At 60.3% G+C, this 20,826-nt stretch overlaps 1 protein-coding gene across 1 annotated transcript; it reads left to right on the forward strand.

The window, feature by feature from the left end:
* Window positions 1-2,902: 2,902 nt before the first annotated feature.
* Window positions 2,903-19,764, forward strand: ANKRD2 (ankyrin repeat domain 2). Its single transcript, XM_037904873.2, has 9 exons — window positions 2,903-3,066; window positions 4,649-4,762; window positions 6,895-7,047; window positions 7,317-7,424; window positions 8,062-8,160; window positions 9,015-9,113; window positions 9,548-9,646; window positions 18,537-18,635; window positions 18,961-19,764. The coding sequence occupies exons 1-9, from the start codon at window positions 3,007-3,009 to the stop codon at window positions 19,057-19,059; spliced, it is 930 nt and encodes a 309-aa protein (XP_037760801.1). The 5' UTR covers window positions 2,903-3,006; the 3' UTR covers window positions 19,060-19,764.
* The last annotated feature ends 1,062 nt before the right edge of the window (window positions 19,765-20,826 follow it).

The following is a 20,826-nucleotide window of genomic DNA, read 5'->3' on the forward strand; positions in this document are numbered from 1 at the left end:
GCAGGAAGACCTGGGTGCTTGCTGTGGGCACTGCCAGCCCTTATCATCCCCAGGAAGGCCCTGCCGGGACAGTGCTTGTCCCCTTCTGAAGCCCAACCCACCCGGCCCCTCACGAGTGGGGCACACAATTGGGCTTCCCTCAGCTCTGCCCCCTGGCTGGGAGGGTCCTGTGCCGGCAGCAGGGGCTACTCGTTTGTCTTGGCTGATGTCCACCTGCCGGCCGTGGGGTCCGGACAGAGCTGTGCCCCGGCAGGTGGCTCCTCCCAGCGGGGCAGGCTTGGCCCGCTCACCGCGGTGCCCGTCTCTGGGACGCGCCCACCTCGGGGCGACTTCAGGGCCCCCTACGGGGACCTCTGGTGGAGAGGTCAAAGGTCAGCACGGGGAGCATGGGGCAGGGGCAGCTGGTGTCCCCCACCCGTCGGGAGGCCCACCACCGTGACACAGCCCATGAAAAAGCTGGGCCAAAGCAGGGGGTGGAGAGCCCCCCACTGTTTCACCAGCCCCCAGTGTGTGGGGAGCAGAACCTGTAGGCCCCCGAGCGACTCGCACTGACCCCGGGCATTGCTTCTGGCAACACTGGTCAGCTCCCCCACCCTGCCCCCCTGGGCTCCCCCACCCCCCGGCTCCCCCACCCTGCCCCGAGGGCTTCCCCACCCCCCGGCTCCCCCGCCCTGTCCCCCGGGCTCCCCCACCCCCCGTCTCCCCCGCCCTGCCCCCTGGGCTCCCCCATCCCCCGGCTCCCACGCCCTGCCCGAGGGCTCCCCCACCCCCCCGGCTCCCCCGCCCTGCCCCCTGGCTCCCCCACCCCCCCGGCTCCCCCACCCTGCCCCCCTGGGCTCCCCCACCCCCCAGCTCCCCCGCCCTGCCCCGAGGGCTTCCCCACCCCCCGGCTCCCCCGCCCTGTCCCCCGGCTCCCCCACCCCCCGTCTCCCCCGCCCTGCCCCCTGGGCTCCCCCATCCCCCCCAGTTCCCCCGCCCTGCCCCCAGGGCTTCCCCACCCCCCCCAGCTCCCCCGCCCTGCCCCCTGGCTCCCCCACCCCCCGGCTCCCCCGCCCTGCCCCCTGGCTCCCCCACCCCCCGGCTCCCACGCCCTGCCCGAGGGCTTCCCCACCCCCCCCGGCTATCCCCGCCCTGCCCCCCGGGCTCCCCCACCCCCTGTCTCCCCCGCCCTGCCCCCCGGCTCCCCCACCCTGCCATCCTCCGCCCGCCCCGCAGCCGCTGGCTGACAAATGGGGAGGTGCCGCGGTGAGGCTGAGCACGGTGCCCAGAGCCAGGAATAGCTCCCGCGCCCCGCGGCCTGGCTCAGCACAAACTATTCCCACCATTCCTGGCTCCCCGGCCGGGGGGCAGGGCACAGGCCGGGAGAGGCACAGGCCAGGGGGGTGGGGCGGGGATGGGGGCACAGGCCGGGGGGCGAGGCAGAGGCCGGGGCGCACAGGCCGAGGGGGTGGGGATGGGGGCACAGGCCGGGGGAGGCACAGGCCGCGGGGTGGGGCACAGGCCGGGGGGGCACAGGCCGGGGGGGGTGGGGACAGGGGCACAGGCTGGGGGGCGGGGCACAGGCCAGGGGGCACAGGCCGAGGGGGTGGGGATGGGGGCACAGGCCGGGGGGGGCACAGGCCGGGGGGGTGGGGCGGGGATGGGGGCGCAGGCCGGGGGGCGGGGCACAGGCCGGGAGAGGCACAGGCCAGGGGGGTGGGGTGGGGATGGGGGCACAGGCCGGGGGGGCACAGGCCGGGGGAGGCACAGGCCAGGGGGGTGGGGCGGGGATAGGGGCACAGGCTGGGGGGGTGGGGACGGGGGCACAGGCCGGGGGGGCACAGGCCGGGGGGGGCACAGGCCAGGGGGGTGGGGTGGGGATGGGGGCACAGACCGGGGGAGGCACAGGCCGCGGGGCGGGGCACAGGCCGGGGGGGCACAGGCCGGGGGGGGTGGGGACAGGGGCACAGGCTGGGGGGCGGGGCACAGGCCAGGGGGCACAGGCCGGGGGGGTGGGGCGGGGATGGGGGCGCAGGCCGGGGGGCGGGGCACAGGCCGGGAGAGGCACAGGCCAGGGGGGTGGGGCGGGGATGGGGGCACAGGCCGGGGGGGCACAGGCCGGGGGAGGCACAGGCCAGGGGGGTGGGGCGGGGATGGGGGCACAGGCCGGGGAGGCACAGGCCAGGGGGGTGGGGCGGGGATGGGGGCACAGGCCGGGGGGGCACAGGCCGGGGGAGGCACAGGCCAGGGGGGTGGGGCGGGGATGGGGGCACAGGCCGGGGGGGCACAGGCCGGGGGGGTGGGGCAGGGATGGGGGCACAGGCCGGGGGGGTGGGGACGGGGGCACAGGCCGGGCAGCGCGTCCCGGGCTGGGCTGTGTCTGAGGCTTTGTGTGCAGAGCCAGCAGCTCCTGAGCTCATCCCCGGCCCCCCAGCCGGGCCCAGGGGGACAGACGCTGCCCGTTCTCACGTGGCGCCCGCCTGGGGCAGCCGGCGGCTGCGGGGCACCCAGGGCACCGTGGAGCTGGCCCCGTCACACGGAAATAACCCCCGGGTCCGGGGGGCTCTGGCTGGGGGGAGCGACGTCAGGTCAGGTGTGGGAACGGAACAAAGTGCCCCCCTGCCCAGACTGCTGGGGGTCCTGGCACGGGGCCAGCCAAGGCCCCCACCCCACAGAGCCCCCCGTGCGACCCGGCCTGCCCAGGAGTCTCCGGCTCCCCACAGAGCAGCACCCGTCCCCCTCTGCGCGGCCCAGCGGGTGGGGCACGGCACCGGGGCCAGGCGCTGGGTGAAGGTGACCCCGGCAGCAGGGCTGAGAATGCAGCCGGGTGAGCTCATGACAAAGGCTCCCGGGTCGCGTGGGCCGGGCACGTGTCGGCTCCCTGGGGCCTTGGGGCGGAGGAGCGGCAGTGCATAAACCGCGGGGCCGCGGAGCCCCCCACCGCAGCGTGCGCTCGCACGGGGCCCCAGGCGGCCCCAGGGCACAGCCAGGCACTGCCCGGGAGAGGAGCCGCTGGCCTGGGCACCCATGGAGCAGGGCGTGAAGTGGGCCACAGAGCTGGTTGACCAGAAGCTGGAGGAGCAGGAGGTGAGACCCTGGGTGAGCGAGCTGGAGGGCAAAGGGGGCCTGGAGCGGGGCTGGGCTGGGGGCGACGGGGGGGTGCCTGGGGCGGGGCTGGGCTAGGGGTGATGGGGGGAACCTGGAGCAGGGCTGGGCTGGGGGCGACGGGGGGGCGCCTGGAGCAGGGCTGGGCTGGGGGTGACGGGGGGGTGCCTGGAGCGGGGCTGGGCTAGGGGTGATGGGGGGCACCTGGAGCGGGGCTGGGCTGGGGGCGACGGGGGTGCCTGGAGCGGGGCTGGGCTGGGGGTGACAGGGGGGCGCCTGGAGCGGGGCTGGGCTGGGGGCGACGGGGGGGCGCCTGGAGCGGGGCTGGGCTGGGGTGACGGGGGGGCCTGGAGCGGGGCTGGGCTGGAGGTGACAGGGGGGCGCCTGGAGCGGGGCTGGGCTGAGGGTGACGGGGGGGGGCGCCTGGAGTGGGGCTGGGCTGGGGGTCACGGGCGGCGCCTGGAGCGGGGCTGGGCTGGGGGTGACAGGGGGGTGCCTGGAGCGGGGCTGGGCTGGGGGTGACGGGGGGGGCGCCTGGAGCGGGGCTGGGCTGGGGGTAAGGGGGGGCGCCTGGAGCGGGGCTGGGCTGGGGGTAAGGGGGGGCGCCTGGAGCGGGGCTGGGCTGGGGGTGACGGGGGGCACCTGGAGTGGGGCTGGGCTGGGGGTCATGGGCAGCGCCTGGAGCGGGGCTGGGCTGGGGGTGACGGGGGTGCCTGGAGCAGGGCTGGGCTAGGGGTGACAGGGGGGCGCCCGAAGTGGGCCAGGGATGGGGGTAACGGGGGGGGCGCCTGGAGCGGGACTGGGCCCCAGGGGCCAGGCTCTCCGCAGGGCTGCATTACCATTGGTTGCCTACACCCGAACCTGCGCCCATCACCATGGGCTCAGGGCACCAGGGTTCGGTAACCTCCCAGACTCACCGACTGGGGAAACGCCTCAGTCTGCGCTGGCCCCGTGTCTGGGCCTGTGCTCGGCGGGCAGCCAGGGGCCGGGCACCCCGTGCAGGGCTGATGCTGGGCGCGTGCCATGCGGTGGGCAGGGAGGCCGTAAGGCCCTGCCCCAGCTAGGGCGTTGGGACGCTCTTGAAATGGGAGGGTGTGGGGTACAGGGCACCAGCATGGGGTGTGGGGTGCAGTGCGGGGGGAGTCAGTCCCATGGCAAGTGCAGGCATGGGGTCGCCCCTGTTCGGGGTGGGCCCCAGGCCTGGGGGATCCTGGGAGGGGCCCTCGGGGAGACGAGCCTTTGGGGCTGGCCACAGGGAGTGAGCAGACCCAGATCAATGGGGCGTGTCCATGAGGACGCCAGCGCCACCTCCTGGTCTGTTATGGGGCCAGAGCTGGGGGCCCCTGAGGGGCCAGGGCTGGAAGTGCCCAGAGATTAAGCTGTTGCCCTTGGCAACTCAGGCTAAACCCCGTGCACGTGCAGTGCCCATGTGGGTACCGGGGCTGTGGCGGGAGGGGGCCTGGGCCGAATGCCAAGGGAGGCAGGGGACAGACTCCTGAGGGGGGTGGGGGGGCAGGCCGGGGCCTGGCCCTCACCCTGCCGGCTTCTCTGCTTGGCTTGACAGGGGCGCAAGAGCCAGACCCCCGAGATGCCGCCGGCGGTGGCGAGAATGGACACGCCAGAGCTGGAGGATGAGAAGCGCCGCGGCCCCGTTCACTGGGGCATCGAGGGGCTCAAGGTACGCGGGCTTGGCCTGCCCTGCCGGGGGCATCACAGCCAGACCCTGGCAGCCTCACCCCGCACCAGCACAGCGAGCCCTGCAGCCCCCCACACCCTGTCTGGCTTGCACTGTTAACCCTTCCCTGCCCCAGCCCCCCCCATCAGACTGTGCCAGGAAGGTGCAGGGCTGGGCACTGAGGGGTTACCCTGGCTGCGGCCCCCACCACACGCTGCCTGCACTGGCACTGGGGGTCAGCAGGGAACTGGCCCCACGTCTGGGCTCGTCACCTCCCCCTGGGCACCCGTGTCCGGAGCTGCAGGCTGGGTCCAGGCCAGATGGAGCGGGGCCGACATGGTGCAGAGGGGGAACCTACGGTATTCGGGAGGCAGCCCCAGCCAGAGGGCCCAGCCAGCGGCATGAGGGGCAGGGGCCGGCCAGACCCGGGGGCAGGCTGGCAGTGCTGTGTGGGGGCCCTGCCCCTGCACTGAGGCCGCGTGGGCAGCCCCTGTGCGTGCAGAGCCCCACCGGGAGCCCAGCACAGGAGCGGGGCTGGGCTGGGCTGTTCTAGGCTGATGCCCCCAACAGGCCTGGCTGGCTGGGGCTGCTCTCTGCACCTTGAATCCATTCCCCACCCGCCATGGAGTGTGGGGCACAGGGCCAGCACCAGGCCCCTGGCTCACTGCCCCCGGGGTGCTGGGCAGGAACCCCTCAGCAGCCTGCCAGACACCTGGCCCAGGCCAGCTGTTAAACACAGATGGCAGCGCTGCCCCACGTGGCTTCCCTCTGCTGGGACTGGGGTCGGCAGTCTGTGATGGGGGGGGTCGGCCGTTGGGGGCTGGGCAGTGCGTGATGGTGCGGGGGTTTCCTGGTTGGGGGCTGGAGCAGGCATTCTGGGAGGGGTCAGGGCTGAGGGATTGATGAGGGGCCAGGGGTTGGGTGTCACGGACTCACAGATCGTGCCCACTCTTGGCCCCGTGTGGTCCATGGCGGGGTGCCCCTTTCAGTGAGACAGCCTTCTCCCGGGGGTCCACTCTCTGTCGGGGTTAAGCCCCTTCGCCTCCTGGATCCGCATCTCTCGGAGCTTTAGCACCCCTGTCTCTGCCGTGGGCCCCCTCGGGGAGTCCCCTCACTCTGGACCCCCCAGGGCCTCCATCCCCCAACGGGGACGATTCCCCTTGTTCCCTACACCGGAGCGACTCTCAGCCAGCGTAAAACAGGAGGTTTATTGAGCGTTGAACACAGCCCAGGAAACTCTCAGGACCTCAGGCCTGGCCTCCCTCAGCCCAGGACATCCAAGTCTCCCTGCACCCAGGGGGGCTCTGCCTGCTCCCTCCCTCCAGCCCCGAGCCCCCCTGCTGCCCAGCTGGGCATCTGATAGCACCGGCCCCAAGCTCCCCTCTGTCCATTGTCTTCTCTCCAGGTAAGCAGGAAACAGGGTCGCCTGGGCCCCCTCTCCTCTCGTCTGCCCTCTCTCCCCTCTGGCTGGACCAGCTGGTCCGGTCCCGCGGGTTCTCTCTTCACAGCCCTTGTTCTCCCGCTGGCCAGAACCGGCTGCCACTGAGCTGGGTCCCCAGGTCGCCAGTCGCTGGGGTCTCCATGCTCCAGGCCATCGGCTGGGTCCCCCGTTCTCTGGCCGGTCCTCTGGAACAACAAACTCCCTCTCCCATCCCCTCGTTAAACCAGTAACACCGCTTCCCACCCCCTCTGCATGCAACCCAGAAAGCCCCCCATAGGAAACAAGGAACAACCAAGAAAACCCCTCATGTTGTTACAGGGTGATTGTTAAGAGGCCAGGGAAGGGCCAGGCAGTTGGGAGTCAGGAGATCTGTGGGGGGTGGGTTGGGGGTCAGGATCAGGGGGTCTGGGTTGGGGTCAGGACCAGAGTGTCTGTGCGGAGGGTTGGGGATCAGGACCAGGGGCCAGGCAGATGGGGGTCAGGACCAGGGGATCTGTGGAGAGGGTTGGGGGTCAGGACCAGGGGCCAGGCAGATGGGGACCAGGGAGTCTGTGGGGGGGACAGGTTGGGGGTATCCCACATCCTGCTTGTTTAAAGCCAGGGAACGGGCGCTGCCGGGGAGGGACCCAGGAGTCCGGCGCCCTGGCAGGGCTCTCCCCAGAGGCTCCAGCGTGGCTCTGCCCCGTCTCCGCAGGGCCAGGGGCGGGAGCGGAAGAGCTCGCTGGACCTGCGCCGGGAGATCATCCACGTGGGCGGCATCCAGTACCTCTTCGAGCTGCGCAAGACGCGCCGGAAGCGCAGGGTGGAGAAGGCGGCGCCGGAGCCCAAGCCGGAGCCCGAGGAGATTGTAAGGGGGGAGGGGAAGGGTCCCGGGAGGATGTGGGTCTGTGCCAGCCTGGCTGGGGGGCCCAGCAGATCCCTGTTGTTGACCAAGATGGTGGCCACCCCACAGAAAAGCCCCCTCCCAGTCAGAGCACCTCTGGGGCAGGGGCTCTGGGGCGAGGGCCATGGAGCTGGCATCCTCCCCTGTGGGGCAGGGGCTCTGGGGCCAGGTTCGTGGAGCTCCCCACATGGGGCACACAGACCCCTTGAGCTGCTGTCCCATCCACCCTGCAGGTGGGCCCTGTGGAGGAGGAGACGTTCCTGAGGGCAGCTGTGCAGGGCAAGATCCGTGTCATTGAGACGTTCCTGGGGGACGGGGGCTCCCCTGACACCTGTGACGAGGTAACGCCCCCCCCATCCCTTGCCCCCCTGGCAAACCTGTGCAAGCAGGCTCCAGCAAGCGGGCAGTGCCCAGCCCAGGCCCCTCCACCCCCACAGCCAGCCCAGCCCCCCAACAGCCCCCTTGGGCATCCAGTGCTGGAGTCTAGAACGCTGGGGCCCTGAGGACTATGGAAACTGGGGGGGGCCCCAATCTGGCCCAGTCCCCCCTTGATGAAGGGCTGTCGAGTCGAAACCTGAGTTGTGCTGTGACCCAGTGTGCCAGGTCGCAACACCACTCGCCCAAATCCGGTGGTCCGGGGGGCCCTTGAGATGGGGGCCCTGTGCCAGGGCACCGAGGGCATGCTGGTTAATCTGGGTCTGTTGGCACCTAGATACCAGGGGTCAAGCCTTCCCCAGATGGACCTTGGATGGCTGGGCTGGGGCACCTCCTCTTCCCAGGCACCTCCCGGAGAAAGCCATCCTCCCTGGAGACGGTGCCTTGCCCAGTCGACCCCGGACATGCCCAGGAACAGACTCCCTGGGGCGAGAGCCGTGGCTTGCTCTTGGGAGGGCTGGTGGCCGTGGCTGCTCAGGGTGGTGCAGCAGCGCTGGCTGGGAGTCCTTTTGACACCTATGTCTTTGCTGCCTCCTGCCCCAGTTCCACCGGACGGCCTTGCACCGCGCCTCGCTGGAAGGGCACATGGAGATCCTGGAGAGGCTGCTGGACCACGGTGCCACCGTGGACTTCCGAGACCGGGTGAGACGAGCGCTCTCCCTGCCCGTGAAGCAGTGATGTGCTCAGTTTGGGTGGCACCGGGACTGGCACCGGGTCTGCACTCCGGCCAATCCATCCAGGATCAGGGGGCATCAGAGGAGCCGCAGTGGGGCGGAGGATGTGGGGCGGCCGGACAGACCCAGCCACTGCAGCCCAGGGGAGCCCTTCCTGGGGGCAGTCTGCACCACGCTGCTACTGCACGGCATACACCCCTTCCTCTGCACAGCTGGTGCAGGGACCATGGGAGACGTGGTGACGCCAACCCCGGCTGTTCACACCTCGACTCAGACCCCAAACCAGCGTGCGAGGTTGACCCCGGGCTGCTGCCCATGCACATCCTGCCCCACTGCAGGGACTTCCCCAGCCGCTGGAGGGGGTGGAGCATCCAGCCCCCTACCCCACATCCCCCAGTGCAGTGCGGCTGCTCCTGCAGCTCCAGGGGATGGGCACGCTGCGCCCCACGGGCAGGGGCACGGGGGGGGCTGCTCTCTGACTCCCCGGCCCCCGCCCGGGCTTACTCCCGCGCTGCTGCTGGAGCTGGGCCCCTGCCGGCAGCCACCAATCTCTGCTCTGCCTTCAGAGCTGGGGGGCTAAGGCAAATGTTGGGGGGGGCTATAGCCCCCACAACCCCCCCCAAGCACCACCCCGGCCCTGAGCTGCTGGGCTCTTTCTGCTCCCCCTCCCCCACTCCGAACCCCTCTGGCTCCTGGGCGGGGGGGGTGAGCGCCACCCGCTGGCGGAGGGACTGGAGGGTGGGCAGTGTGGGGCGCAGGGCGGGGAGCCGGGGGTGCAGGTGTTGCTGCTACCGTCCTGACCGGAGTCTCTTGGTTGTGCAGCTGGACTGCACGGCCGTGCACTGGGCCTGCCGGGGGGGGCACCTGGACGCCGTGAAGCTTCTGCAGGACCGGGGCGCTGACCTCAACCTGAAAGATAAGGTGGGGGCTGGGGGGCCATGGCAGCACTCGGGGGGGCGGGGAGAGCTATGGCTGGCATAGAGCAGTGGCAGGAGACGGGAGGGAAGTGGTGGAGGGGGACTGTCTGGCAGTACGTATCGGGGGGCAGGGCCGAGGTGGGTGAATGGGGGGGCAGGGCTGTGGCTGTGGGGGGCAATGGGTGTGGGGTGCGAGCAGGGCTGTGGTGGGTGGGTAGAGGTGAGGGAGAAGTAAGGGGGCAGGGCTGAGGTGGGTGGATGCGGGGTGGGGGCAGGGTTGTGGCAGGTGAGTAGGGTGGGGGGCGGGGCTATGGGGGGGGGTGGGGGATAGGGCAGAGATGGGGGGTAGCACTGAGGCTACAGCATTTGGCTGTCTGCATTAATTATTTTAAACCAGCGGGGAGCTAATGGCAGGTGCCCCCCCTTTGCCGTACTCAGCTCATGAGCACCCCCCTGCATGTGGCGACCCGCACTGGGCGGACCGATATCGTGGAGCATCTGATAAACACAGGGGTGGATGTCAACTCCCGGGACAGGGTAAGAGCCCCAAGCAGCAGCGCCCGTACCCACGGGTGTCTGGCACCCCCAGCACCAGGTGTGCATCCCCCCACCCCCCTGTGACTGGGGTTTCTAGAGCAGCCCACACTGAAAATGCTGAGGTCAGGGCAGGCTGCAAAAGGGAAGCAGATTCCCCCCAGACTGGTGGTTCACACTGAAGTTAGATTCACCAACCAGTCCCAGACTGTGCTCCTGAACCCCCCCACTAGTTATCAAGAAGCTGAAAAAAGAAATCACCCAGGACCCTTTATTGCATTCCAGTTCTCTGGCTCCCAGTCAGCAAACTGGTTCAGTAAAGTGAGAAATTACTTAGAAACTCTGCATCCGATGAAGTGAGCTGTAGCTCACGAAAGCTCATGCTCAAATAAATGAGTTAGTCTCTAAGGTGCCACAAGTCCTCCTTTTCTTTTTGCGCATACAGACTAACACGGCTGCTACTCTGAAACCTTAGAAACTCTGCTTACTTATACAAAATGTCCTTCTGAACCCAGAAGGGCCAGCCACCACATTCCCAGAGCAACACTGGTTTGGATCTGACCCACAATCCCATGCTGCCAGCCAAGCCTTTAAACCTAAAACTAAAGGTTTATTACAAACGAAAAGAACGGGAAAAGAGTTGTTCAACGATCAAAGCAGTCAGATCCATACATACGACTTCAGAGTCCATAGATCGGGTTCTTAGCAGCCTTGGTGAGTTTGCTGGCTTGTACAGTCCCTCTGGAACACACCCAGAGCTTGGATGGCTCAGTCAGTCCTTTGTTCAGAGCCTCAGTTTGTACAGAAGTTGCTCCAGAGGTGGGAAGCAGGATTGAAGACGAAATGCAGAAGATGCAGCTGCCTTTTATGTCCTTTGCCACGTGGCTTGTACATCCTTTGTCCCAGACACAAGCTCGCAGCACATGGGCATGGAAAAGCTCTTGGAGTCCCCTGTGCACAGGCATGTCCCTACCTGTCCTGCTGGCTCATACGTGTCGACCCTGGCTTCTCTCAGTGGGCTCATTGTTCAGCTGATTGCTCTTGATGGGCCATCCAGCAGGCTGGATAGTGCTGATGCCAGTCTGTCTGGGGGTGTCAGCCAGGCCCAGCGCGGGTTGGACATATAGATATAGCACACACTTATAACTCACGGTACAAAGGTGATATCAACATATAAACAAAGTTTATCATGCTTAGAGAATCATAGAACTGGAAGGGACCTCGAGAGGTTGTCTGGTCCAGTCCCCTGCACTCGTGGCAGGACTAATTATCTAGACCATTCCTGACAGGTGTTTGTCCAGCCTGCTCTTAAAAATCTCAACTGATGGAGATTCCACATGTGACGAAGCGGGACTGTTCTTAATGTTTCCTCTGAATGTTGTGGGGGTGCCTCAGTTTCCCCTGGGCAGTTCTTAAGTATCTCGGTGGTGGGATAAGGGTGTATGATCATTGCAGAGCCCTAGAGGGCAGGTGTGTGCAGGGGTCTGGACACAGACAATGGCCGACACCCTGTTTCCTGGCAACTGATGGCCTGGGCCCTTTCCCCCTCCAAGGTGAGAGCTAAAGGATTGGAGAGCAAAGGAATCAGTTGACCTCCTGGCCCGGGAAAGGGACAAAGCCCAGAGGAGGAGGGGCTGGAGGGTGAGTCAGTTAGGGGCCGGCAGGGACATGGAGTGAAGGGCAGACGTGGTTGTCTGACTCACTGCCCCCCAAAATGGACCCGGCTGAGGGGTCCGGTTCTCTGCACCTACAAGTTCTGTGTTAGACCATGTCCCTGTCGTCTAATAAACCTTCTGTTTTCCTGGCTGGCTGAGAGTCCCGTCTGACTGCGGAGTTGGGGGGCAGGACCCTCTGGCTTCCCCAGGAGCCCCGCCTGGGCGGACTCGCGGTGGGAAGCGCACGGAGGGGCAGAGGATGCTGAATGCTCTGAGGTCAGACCCAGGAAGGTGGAAGCTGGGTGAGCTGTGTGTCCTGCAGACAGGCTGCTCACAGAAAGGAGACTGCCCCAGAGTCCTGCCTGGCTTCGTAGGGAGCAGTTCCAGAGCATCGCCCGGGGACTCCGAGACACCACAACCTCCCCAGGCAATTTATCCCAGGGCTTAACCGCGCTGACAGTTAGGAAGTTTTTCCTAATGTCCAACCTAAACCTCCCTTGCTGCAATTTAAGCCCATTGCTTCTCGTCCTAGCCTCAGAGGTTAAGGAGAACAATTCTTCCCCCTCCTCCTTGTAACAACCTTTTACATACTTGAAAACTGTTCTCATGTCCCCTCTCAGTCTTCTCTTCACCAGACTAAACAAACCCCATTTTTTCCGTCTTCCCTCAGAGCTCATGTTTTCTAGACCTTTAATCATTTTTGTTGCTCTTCTCTGGACCCTCTCCAGTTTGTCCACATCTTTCCTGAAATGTGGTGCCCAGAACTGCACACAATGCTCCAGTTGAGGCCTAATGAGTGCGGAGTAGAGCGGAAGAATTACTTCTTGTGTCTTGCGTACAACACTCCTGCTAAAAAATCCCAGAACGATGTTCGCTTTTTTTGCAACAGCCTTACACTGTTGACTCATATTTAGCTTGTCGTCCACTATGACCCGCAGATCCCTTTCTGCAGTACTCCTTCCTGGGCAGTCATTTCCCATTTGGTATGTGTGCAACTGATTGTTCCTTCCTCCGTGGAGTACTTTGCATTTGTTCTTATTGAATTTCATCCTATTTACTTCAGACCATTGCTCCAGTTTGTCCAGATCATTTTGAATTTTAATCCTATCCTCTAAAGCACTTGCAACCCCTCCCAGCTTAGTATCATCCGCAAACTTTATAAGTGTACTCTATATTGATGAAGATATTGAACAGAACTGGACCCAGAACCGATCCCTGTGGGACCCCACTCGTTATGCCCTTCCAGCATGAATGTGAACCATGGATAATTACTCTCTGGGAACGGTTTTCCAACCAGTTATGCACCCACCTTATAGTAGCTCTGTCAAGGTTCCTTCCCCACTCTGAACTCTAGGGTACAGATGTGGGGGCCTGCATGAGAGACCCCCTAAGCTTATTCTTACCAGCTTAGGTTAAATGTTGCCACCACCAAAGTGTTACACAAAGAACAGGGGAAGTGCCCACTTGGAAACATCTCCCCCCCAAAATATCCCCCCAAGCCCTACACCCCCTTTCCTGGGGAAGGCTTGATAAATATCCTCACCAATTTGCATAGGTGAACACAGACCCAAACCCTTGGATCTTAAGAACAATGAAAAAGCAATCAGGATCTTAAAAGAAGAATTTCAATTAAAGAAAAGGTAAAAGAATCATCTCTGTAAAATCAGGATGGTAAATACCTTACAGGGTAATCAGATTCAAAACATAGAGAATCCCTCTAGGCTAAACCTTCAGTTACAAAAAGACACAAAAACAGGAATCTACATTCCATTCAGCACAACTTATTTTATCAGCCATTTAAACAAAACAGACTCTAACGCATATCTAACTAGATTGCTTACTAACTCTTTACAGGAGTTCTGACCTGCATTCCTGCTCTGGTCCCGGCAAAAGCATCACACAGACAGAGAGAACCTTTGTTCCCCCCCCTCCAGCTTGGAAAGTATCTTGTCTCCTCATTGGTCATTTTGGTCAGGTGCCAGCGAGGTTATCCTAGCTTCTTAACCCTTTACAGGTGAAAGGGTTTTGCCTCTGGCCAGGAGGGATTTAAAGGTGGTTAGCCTTCCCTTTATATTTATGACAAGCTCCATCTAGGTTGCATTTCCCTAGTTTGTTTATGAGAAGGTCATGAGGGACAGTATCAAAAGCTTTACTAAAGTTAAGATATACCACATCTACCGCTTCCCTCCATCCACAAGGCTTGTAACCCATCAAAGAAAGCGATCAGGTTGGTTTGACATGATTTGTTCTTGACAAATCCATGCTGATTGTTACTTATCACCTTATTATCTTCTAAATGTTTGCAAATTGATTGCTTAAGTATTTGCTCCATTATCTTTCTGGGTACTGAATTTAAGCTGATTGGTCTGTAATTCCCTGGGTTGTCCTTATTTCCCTTTTTGTAGATGGGCACTAGATTTGCCCTTTTCCAGTCTTCTGGAATCTCTCCCGCCTTCCATGACTTTTCAAAGATAATCGCTAATGGTTCAGATATCTCCTCAGTCAGCTCCTTGAGTATTCTAGGATGCATTTCATCAGGCCCTGGTGACTTGAAGACATCTAACTTGTCAAAGTAATTTTTAACTTGTTCTTTCCCTATTTTAGCCTCTTCTGATCCGACCTCATTTTCACCAGCATTCACGGTTAGATGTCCAATCACCACCAATCTTCTTGGTGAAAACTGAAATGAAGAAGTCATTAAGCACCTCTGCCATTTCTACAATTTCTGTTATTATTTTCCCCCCATCATTGAGTAACAGGCCTACCCTGTCCTTGGTCTTCCTCTTGCTTCTAATGTATTTGTAGAATGTTTTATTGTCATCCTTTATGTCTCTAGCTAGTTTGATCTTGTTTTGTGCCTTGGCCTTTCCAATTTTGTCCCTACATACTTGTATTATTTGTTTATATTCATCCTTTGTCATTTGACCTTGTCAAGGTTCCTTCCCCACTCTGAACTCTATGGTACAGATGTGGGGACCTGCATGAAAGACCCCCTAAGCTTATTCTTACCAGCTTAGGTTAAAAACTTCCTCAAGGTACAAACTTTGCCTTGTCCTTGAACCCTATGCTGCCACCACCAAGAGTTTTAAATAAAGAACAGGGAAAGAGACCACTTGGAGACGTCTTCCCCCAAAATATACCCCCAAGCCCTACACTCCCTTTCCTGGGGAAGGCTTGGTAAAAATCCTCACCAATTTGCATAGGTAAACACAGACCCAAACCCTTGGATCTTAAGAACAATGAAAAAGCAATCAGGTTCTTAAAAGAAGAATTTTAATTAAAGAAAAAGTAAAAGAATCACCTCTGTAAAATCAGGATGGTAAATATCTTACAGGGTAATCAGATTCAAAACATAGAGAATCCCTCTAGGCTAAACCTTCAGTTACAAAAAGACACAAAAACAGGAATCTACTTTCCATTCAGCACAACTTATTTTATCAGCCATTTAAACAAAACAGAATCTAACACATATCTAACTAGATTGCTTACTAACTCTTTACAGGAGTTCTGACCTGCATTCTTGCTCTGGTCCCGGCAAAAGCATCACACAGACAGAGAGAACCTTTGTTTCCCCCCCCTCCAGCTTGGAAAGTATCTTGTCTCCTCATTGGTCATTTTGGTCAGGTGCCAGCGAGGTTATCTTAGCTTCTTAACCCTTTACAGGTGAAAGGGTTTTGCCTCTGGCCAGGAGGGATTTTATAGCACTGTGTACAGAAAGGTGGTTCCCTTCCCTTTATATTTATGACAGACCTAGTTTCCACTTTTTGTAGGACTCTTATTTCTGAGTTTTAGATCATGAAGATCTCCTGGTTAAGCCAGGGTGGTCTCTGGCCAGACTTCCTGTCTTTCCTACGCAGTGGGATAGTTTGCTCTTGTGCCCTTAATAATGTCTCTTTGAAAAACTGCCAACTGTCTTCTATTGTTTTTCCCCTTAGACTTGCTTCCCCTGGGATCTGACCTATAACTCCCTGAGTTTGCTAAGTCTGCCTTCTTGAAATCCATTGTCTTTATTGTGCTGTTCTCCCTCCTACCATTCCTTAGAATCATGAACTCATCATTTCATGATCACTTCCAGCTAAGCTGCCTTCCACTTTCAAATTCTCCACAAGTTCCTCCCTATTTGTCAAAATCAAACCTAGAACAGCCTCTCCCCTAGTAGCTGTCTCCACCTTCTGAAATAAAAAATTGTCTCCAACACATTCCAAGAACTTGTTGGAGATTCTGTGCCCCGCTGTGTTGTTTTCCCAGCAGATGTCTGGGTGTTGAAGTCCCCCATCACCACCAAGTCCCGGGCTTTGGATGATTTTGTTAGTTGTTTAAAAAAAGCCTCACCCACCTCTTCTTCCTGGCTAGCTGGTCTAGACCCCGACCATGACATCACCCTTGGTTTGTGCCCCTCGTGTCCTTACCCAGAGCCTCTCAGCAAGTCTGTCTCCTGCTCCCATCTCAACCTCAGTCCAAGTGTGTAGGTTTCTAATATCTGTGGCAACGTCTCCTCCCTTTTCCCTGCCTGTCCTTCCTCAGCAAGCTGTACCCTTCTATACCAATATTCCAGTCATGTGTATTATCCCACCAAGTCTCCGTGATGCCAACTAGGTCATAGTTGTGTTTATTTACTAGCATTTCGAATTCTTCCTGCTTATTTCCCAGACTTCTTGCATCAGTATACAGACATCTCAGATACTGATTTGATTTCCGCTCCCAAGTTCTGTCTTGTCTCTCCTTTATCCCTGTTATAACAGCCCATGCTCCCCCCAGATTGAGAACCTTCTCCTAGGTCTCCATGTTCTTCATGTACCTGTGGGCTTTGGTCACCTGCCCCTTTCAAACTTAATGTAAAGCCCTCCTCACTAGGTTAGCCAGTCTGTAGCCAAAAATGCTCTTCTCCTTCCTCGATGGGGTCTGCCTATCTCTGATTAGCATCCTTCTACCTGAAACAGCAACCCGTAGTCAAGGAAGCCGAAGCCCTCCTGGCGACACCATCCTCGCAGCCAGGCATTCACCTCCAGGATGCATCTGTCTTTGCCTAGGCCCCTACCCTTGACTGAAGAGAACAGCACCTGCGCTCCCAACTCCCTCACCCTTACTCCCAGAGCCCTGTAGTCACTTCTGATCTGCTGAGGGTCAAACCTCGTAGTATCATTTGTGCCCACATGGATGGATTACACCCTCAGAAAATTTGCGGATGATACTAAACTAGGAGGAGTGGTAGATACGCTGGAGGGCAGGGATCGGATACAGAGGGACCTAGACAAATTGGAGGATTGGGCCAAAAGAAATCTGATGAGGTTCAACAAGGACAAGTGCAGAGTCCTGCACTTAGGACGGAAGAACCCAATGCACCGCTACAGACTAGGGACCGAATGGCTAGGCAGCAGTTCTGCGGAAAAGGACCTAGGGGTGACAGTGGATGAGAAGCTGGATATGAGTCAGCAGTGTGCCCTTGTTGCCAAGAAGGCCAATGGCATTTTGGGATGTATAAGTAGGGGCATAGCGAGCAGATCGAGGGATGTGATCGTTCCCCTCTATTCGACATTGGTGAGGCCTCATCTGGAGTACTATATCCAGTTTTGGGCCCCACACTACAAGAAAGATGTGGATAAATTGGAGAGAGTCCAGCGAAGGGCAACAAAAATGATTAAGGGTCTGGAACACATGACTTATGAGGAGAGGCTGAGGGAACTGGGGATGTTTAGTCTTCAGAAGAGAAGAATGAGGGGGGATTTGATAGCTGCTTTCAACTACCTGAGAAGTGGTTCCAGAGAGGATGGTTCTAGACTATTCTCAGTGGTAGAAGAGGACAGGACAAGGAGTAATGGTCTCAAGTTGCAGTGGGGGAGGTTTAGGTTGGATATTAGGAAAAACTTTTTCACCAAGAGGGTGGTGAAACACTGGAATGCGTTACCTAGGGAGGTGGTAGAATCTCCTTCCTTAGAAGTTTTTAAGGTCAGGCTTGACAAAGCCCTGGCTGGGATGATTTGATTGGGGATTGGTCCTGCTTTGAGCAGGGGGTTGGACTAGATGACCTTCTGAGGTCCCTTCCAACCCTGATATTCTATGATTCTATGATGAGTAGCATGGGGTAGTAGTCAGAGGGATGGATGATCCTCGACAATCCCTCCATAACGTCTCAGATACGGGCCCCTGGCAGGCAGCATACCTCCCGGGATGCCATGTCAGGGCGACAGATAGGTGCCTCCGTTCCCCTCAGAAGAGCGGATCCCATCACCCCTACCCTACGTTTCCTCTTGGGAGTGGCGGCTGTGATCCTCCAAGCCTTGGGGGTACATGGCCTCTCTTCCTCCACCTTTGGGGGCGATTCCTCACCACTCGTTGCCAGGGCAGCGTATCGGTTTTCCATCACCATGGTGGGTGGGTTGGGAGTAGGGATGGGGCACGGCCTGCTGCCGGAAGTCACCAGCAGCCAGTGTCCTGCCTGTGACAGAGCCATGTCCTCCTCCCCCGGCGGTGTGCGCAGTCCTCTGTAGCTGGATAGCGTCCTCAGCCATGGAAGCCTCCATATGAAAACTGTCAATGAATTCCTTGTGGGCACGGATGCGCATCGGCCTAGCCACCTCCTCCTGTAGCTCTCCCCCCTGCTTCCTGAGAGATTCCACCAGCAGGCACCTTTCGCACTGGATGGTCCCCCAGCGTGGCTTTCTGAGAGTGGGAAACGCCCGCCACAGTCTCTGCAAGTCCACACCAGGATCTGGGTGGAGGCGTCCATGGTCAGGTTCGCTGTCTGGATGCAGGTGCAGGTGGAGGAGACAGGAGCAGCGTGGCACTGGTGTTGGCCCTTCCTAACCATAGCGACTATATTACGTCGCCCTCCCACAAACTTCTGTTTGCGGCCCCTGTTCCCAAGCCTTTCTCGCTGACACCTTACATGGCAGGTCTGGTCTAGGATTCACTGCAGTGTGGTAATATTGGTCTGGATACCATTCTAAATGGTCACCCCGTTCCCTCCGGCGTCACATCCTCCCACGCATACACCCCCCCCAGGCCGTGCTGGCCCCGTGCAGACTGGGTGCTGCTGCCCTTGGGGGGCCCAGCCCCGCCATTCTCTCCCTCGCCGTCCCATGGCGCCGGGTGTGGGGCGGGAGCCACGTGCTCGGGGCTCTGCGTTCCTGCCCCAGGCCGGACTGGGCTCCATTTGGGGGAGGGGAGCCGCACTATTCCCACGGTGGGGCTGCAGGATGGGGGTTCCCTGTGACGCCCGTGCGCTCTGTCCCTGGCAGGAGGGGGACAGCGCGCTGCATGACGCCGTGCGGCTCAACCGCTACGAGATCATTAAGATGCTGATCCTGTGCGGGGCGGACATGATGGCCCAGAACCTGGTGAGTAGCTCCCCCTGCTGCTGCCTGGGCTGGAGGGGGCGGGGAGGGGGCAGCCCCAGCGGTGGGATCGCACAGCGCAGGTAAGAGCTTCTGTCGCCAGCGGGGGCTCTCCTTCTTGGGGGGCAGAGCCCCGGCACTGGGAGAAGGGGCTCACCGGATGTGCCGCACAGCAGGAGCCTGAGCTGTCTGCAGTTCATGGAGGGGTGGCAGGTCATGGCACCTCCCACACATCCCAGCCCCAGCGGGGCTGCTCCTTGCTGGTGCCGTCGCATGGGGCAGGAGGTACTGGCTCATCTCACTCTCTGCCCCCTCCCTCCCCTCACAGGCAGGAAAGACCCCCACGGATCTGGTGCAGCTCTGGCAGGCAGACACCCGGCAGGCACTGGAGACACAGGAGCCTGGCGAGACGGAGGCCTCGGCGTGAGGGGTGGGCGGAAGGGCGCTGGGCTGGGGATGGGAACGTGGCCCATTGCACGACTCCCAGCTGTGTGAATCTCGGAATAAAACCCAGTGAACGAGAGTCAGTAACCGGAGTGAGCATGGGGCCCGTGGGCTGCAGGGGCAGGTGTTACCTGGCTGGTTCTGTGTCGTCCCTCGGGGGTGGGGAGGGCGGTGCCCGGCTGGGCCCGAGTCGTCCCTTGAGGGGAGGGATGCTGGGCAGGGCTGCACCATTTTCTGTCTGGATTCTTTTTCCTTGTGTTAATCCCATCCGAAGGGGGCAGCCCTATGCATCCTGCCCCCCCCAGTGCTCTTTTCAGTGCCAGATCCTCCGTTGCTGTGACATGCCAGGCACAATCCAGACCAGTGAGTAGCTGGGTCACCCCAACCCTCTAACTTGGGGGGCCCTTTGCACAAACAGCCCCAGCCTGCAAGTCACCCGCAGCCACGTCTGTGTGTGCTGCGGCCGGCCAGCCAGCCGTCCTTTGGCTCCTGCCAGCCTTGGTTATACTGCTGGGTGACCCCCAGCACACCCCCAGTTGTAGCTTTCCCCCTGGAAGCATATGTCCTGGACTGCCTAGCCCTCTGCTGGCCAATGCAGGTCCATTACTTAACTTGCCACCCCAGATGGAGGTTCCCAGACACTCCAATTTAAACACGCAGGATTCGGTAAAACAAGAGTGAGCTGTTACGTGTGTACATGACATGAGGCATAAAAGTCAAAGATGGTTCCAGGAAAATAAAATTAAAAGGCTCCTGGTGCCTAACTTAACGAACTCTGTCGGGTTCAAGCAAAGTGTCTCACCACATGCTCTCTGCGGTCTCACAGACCAACCCCTCGGTCGAGGTCAGGACCCCTCCTCCCAGAATCCAGTGAAGGTTCCTCTGTTGCTTTAGGTGCAGAGAATGGCTGGGCAGGGAGCCAGAAGGGTGCCATGGGGTGTCTGCCCCTCCTTTGTACAGCTTATCCCCCTTTTGAAAAACATTTCCAGCTGGGCACCGGGAGACAAAAAGTCTATGGGTAAGGATGTTCCCTGCTGCGTTTTTCTCGCCTGTTGGAGCTTCCTTTGTTCCCTTCCTGCTCGCTTAAATGCAAATGAAGCAGAGGCCACCCTCCTTCGTTTGAGCCAGGCCTGCTCCGTTTGGAACGTGTGTTAACACTGCCCAGTGGAGTCTTAGAACTTCACAGACAATGTTGCCACACATATTTCACCAGGACGCTAACGACCAGCACATGATGAGTTTTCAGACAACACTGCACAAAGCACACCTGTACACAGATCATTCCAATAGTGTCCAGGGGTGGACATGAGGTACATCCTGTCACAATCACCCACATGCTAACTTGTCTGCCTTTAGGCCATCCCACTGCTCCATCGTGGGTCTCCCTGTCTTTTTCCTTCCGATGGACTTGTAGCCAGCTGGCTGTCAGCACGGCGCTGTATGTGCCCGGATTTCTCAGCCTGCACTTCCTCGTTTCTTTGTGTTACACTGAGCGTGTCTCTAACACACACGTTCCTCAGGCGGGCTCTCTTGCCTACCCACCTCGTCCATCCCACTGCCGCATTTCCCTGGAACAGAGCATATGTTCGTGTTGCTTCTTGGCTGCCCGACACTCAGCACCATACATTGCAAGTGGGCAGCAGACCAACCCGCTACAGCCTTTCCTTTCAGTCTGACTGGGATGGTCCCTGTTTGCCGGGCTGGGTAGCTGTATTGGTCCAAGGATATTACAGAGACAAGCGGGGAGGGA

The sequence above is a fragment of the Chelonia mydas genome, chromosome 7 (genome assembly GCF_015237465.2).
Source record: "Chelonia mydas isolate rCheMyd1 chromosome 7, rCheMyd1.pri.v2, whole genome shotgun sequence".
Lineage (NCBI taxonomy): Eukaryota > Metazoa > Chordata > Testudines > Cheloniidae > Chelonia > Chelonia mydas.

What these genes read in the sequence shown, in the direction of transcription:
- ANKRD2 (XM_037904873.2), top strand. Translation starts at nt 3,007, where the DNA reads ATGGAGCAGGGCGTGAAGTGGGCCACAGAGCTGGTTGACCAGAAGCTG. An exon ending in GGGGCATCGAGGGGCTCAAG is followed by an intron (nt 4,763 to 6,894) that starts GTACGCGGGCTT and finishes CCGTCTCCGCAG; the next exon opens with GGCCAGGGGCGGGAGCGGAA. An exon ending in ACCTCAACCTGAAAGATAAG is followed by an intron (nt 9,114 to 9,547) that starts GTGGGGGCTGGG and finishes TGCCGTACTCAG; the next exon opens with CTCATGAGCACCCCCCTGCA.